Here is a 2,003-nt window from a genome sequence, read left to right as displayed (position 1 = left end):
AAATCATATATAGAAAGAATTAAGTATTGAACAACATTAAAAATTTAAATCATTCTCATAAAAAACTATTTCAACATAAGTGTCAATCATACTTGTATACAAAGTGTTTATAAAGTAAACCGCTTCCCTGAAGATAGGAGTACAGGCTCTAAAATTATTCATAAGCATAACAGGTAATTATAGAATCCATAAATTATCTTACAAAAAGGCGTTCAACAAAATTTTGACATAAGCATTAATCAAATTCATTCAATAATAAAAATTTTTTATAATAATAACATTTAAAAAAAATAATAATAATTTGAAAAAAATATAATTTTACAAAATTCAATAATTTAATAATTTATAAATTAAAATTTAAAAGTTTAAATTTTTACAACACCCAAAGTAAAATTTAATATATTATAAATTGTCGCATACAACGTGGGGCTTTTGTACAAAGAATAGGATTTCTTTTTCATATTTATATACAGGGTGAACAAAATAAAAACAAGAAATGGATCTACGTAGTGGGAAAACGTTAATGGTGGAAGGAGACAGCTCATCAGATAGCATGGGAAGTACAGAAGAAACGAGTGTGGTAACTAGGATTAAAGAAAGGGGGGAAAGAGAACAAGAATCAAGAAGACCAGAGATAAGTGAAGAAAATAAATTTTTCCTCGAATTGTTTCAAAATTTAAAAGAAGAACGAAATCTTCAAAGACAACAAGATAAAGAAGAACAAAAGGAATTGTTTCAGAAACAAAAAGAAGATATTGAAGAAAGGGATAGAAAGAATAAAGAAGAAATGGAAAAGAAACAAGAAGAAATGTTATCAAATTTGAAAAAGGATCTAGATGAAAGAGATAAAAACATGAGGACAGAAATTGCAGAAGACATTTCAAAAGTAATAAAACTAATTGAGAGTACAAATGAAGAATTGAAGAAAGAATTTAAAAATGAACACAAGAAATTAGAAGATGCAGTGGATAGAAGAATAAAGAAGTTGGAAGAAATCACAGGGCAGTACAATGGGGAACATAAGAAATTGGAAGAAAATGTGGATAAAAGAATGGATAAGATGGAAGAAAAAGTACACATAGAAATCCAGAATAATAAAGAAGAATGTGTGCAGAAGATGCAAGAAGGAGTAAATGCATGTAGCATTATAGGACAAGAGGTGCAGAAGAGTGTTGAAAATTGTAGGAACATAGAAGTATGAATAAATAATCGGGAAACAAATATAATTGGTCAGATAGGAAGAATGGATGAAACTATTAAGATGAATCAAGAAAAAATACAAGTAATAGAAAATAATATCCAGGCAGGACAAAGAGATGGAGGAAACCAAAGGGTACAAGTCAGACATGTCACATGTTCCAGTAACAACAGCACGGTTAAGTTCAATGGAAAAATTAATATATTACATCCAATGGTATTTCTCAAAAGCATAAAAAACAAGTGTAAGGATATAAGAGAAAGTGAAGATGTGAAACAAATTATCCGGGAAAATTTAGAGGGAGACGCGATAACGTGGTTTTCTGGGAAAGAAAGTGAAATAAATAATATAGAAGAATTCGAAGAAAAGTTTACAAATCATTACTGGGGTAATTTTTATCAGGGGAAAATGAAGGAAAAATTATATTTTGGAAAATTTAATGAAAAATTATCAAACAATATGACTACATATGCATTAAGGTTATTTGCCAATGCAATACATTTGACTCCTAAATTGAATGAAAATGATATTGTTTATCATATCTCACGCCATTTTAGGGATAATATTGCAGAAAATATAGCAATTAGTAATATTAATACTATGGACCAGTTATGCAATTATTTGAATAGAATAATTTTACGTACGAGTAGAAATAATAGTAATAATAATAGTGAATTTTACAATAACCAAAATAATAGACAATTTAATTCAAATTATAACCGTACAGATTTTCGAAATAGGGAATATCAAACAAACAATAATAATCAACACTATAGTAGACAATATAACAATAATCAAAACACTC

At 27.7% G+C, this 2,003-nt stretch overlaps 1 protein-coding gene across 1 annotated transcript; it reads left to right on the top strand.

The window, feature by feature from the left end:
• The first annotated feature begins 496 nt into the window (after positions 1 to 496).
• LOC108916606 (vicilin-like seed storage protein At2g18540) lies at positions 497 to 1,201 on the top strand. Its single transcript, XM_018722900.1, has 2 exons — positions 497 to 638; positions 687 to 1,201. The coding sequence occupies exons 1-2, from the start codon at positions 497 to 499 to the stop codon at positions 1,199 to 1,201; spliced, it is 657 nt and encodes a 218-aa protein (XP_018578416.1).
• Positions 1,202 to 2,003: the final 802 nt, after the last annotated feature.

This window comes from Anoplophora glabripennis, unplaced genomic scaffold (genome assembly GCF_000390285.2).
Source record: "Anoplophora glabripennis isolate ALB-LARVAE unplaced genomic scaffold, Agla_2.0 scaffold2253, whole genome shotgun sequence".
Lineage (NCBI taxonomy): Eukaryota > Metazoa > Arthropoda > Insecta > Coleoptera > Cerambycidae > Anoplophora > Anoplophora glabripennis.
This window is presented reverse-complemented; position numbering and strand designations above follow the sequence as displayed.

What these genes read in the sequence shown, in the direction of transcription:
- LOC108916606 (XM_018722900.1), top strand. Translation starts at nt 497, where the DNA reads ATGGATCTACGTAGTGGGAAAACGTTAATGGTGGAAGGAGACAGCTCA. An exon ending in ATCAAGAAGACCAGAGATAA is followed by an intron (nt 639 to 686) that starts GTGAAGAAAATA and finishes ATTTAAAAGAAG; the next exon opens with AACGAAATCTTCAAAGACAA.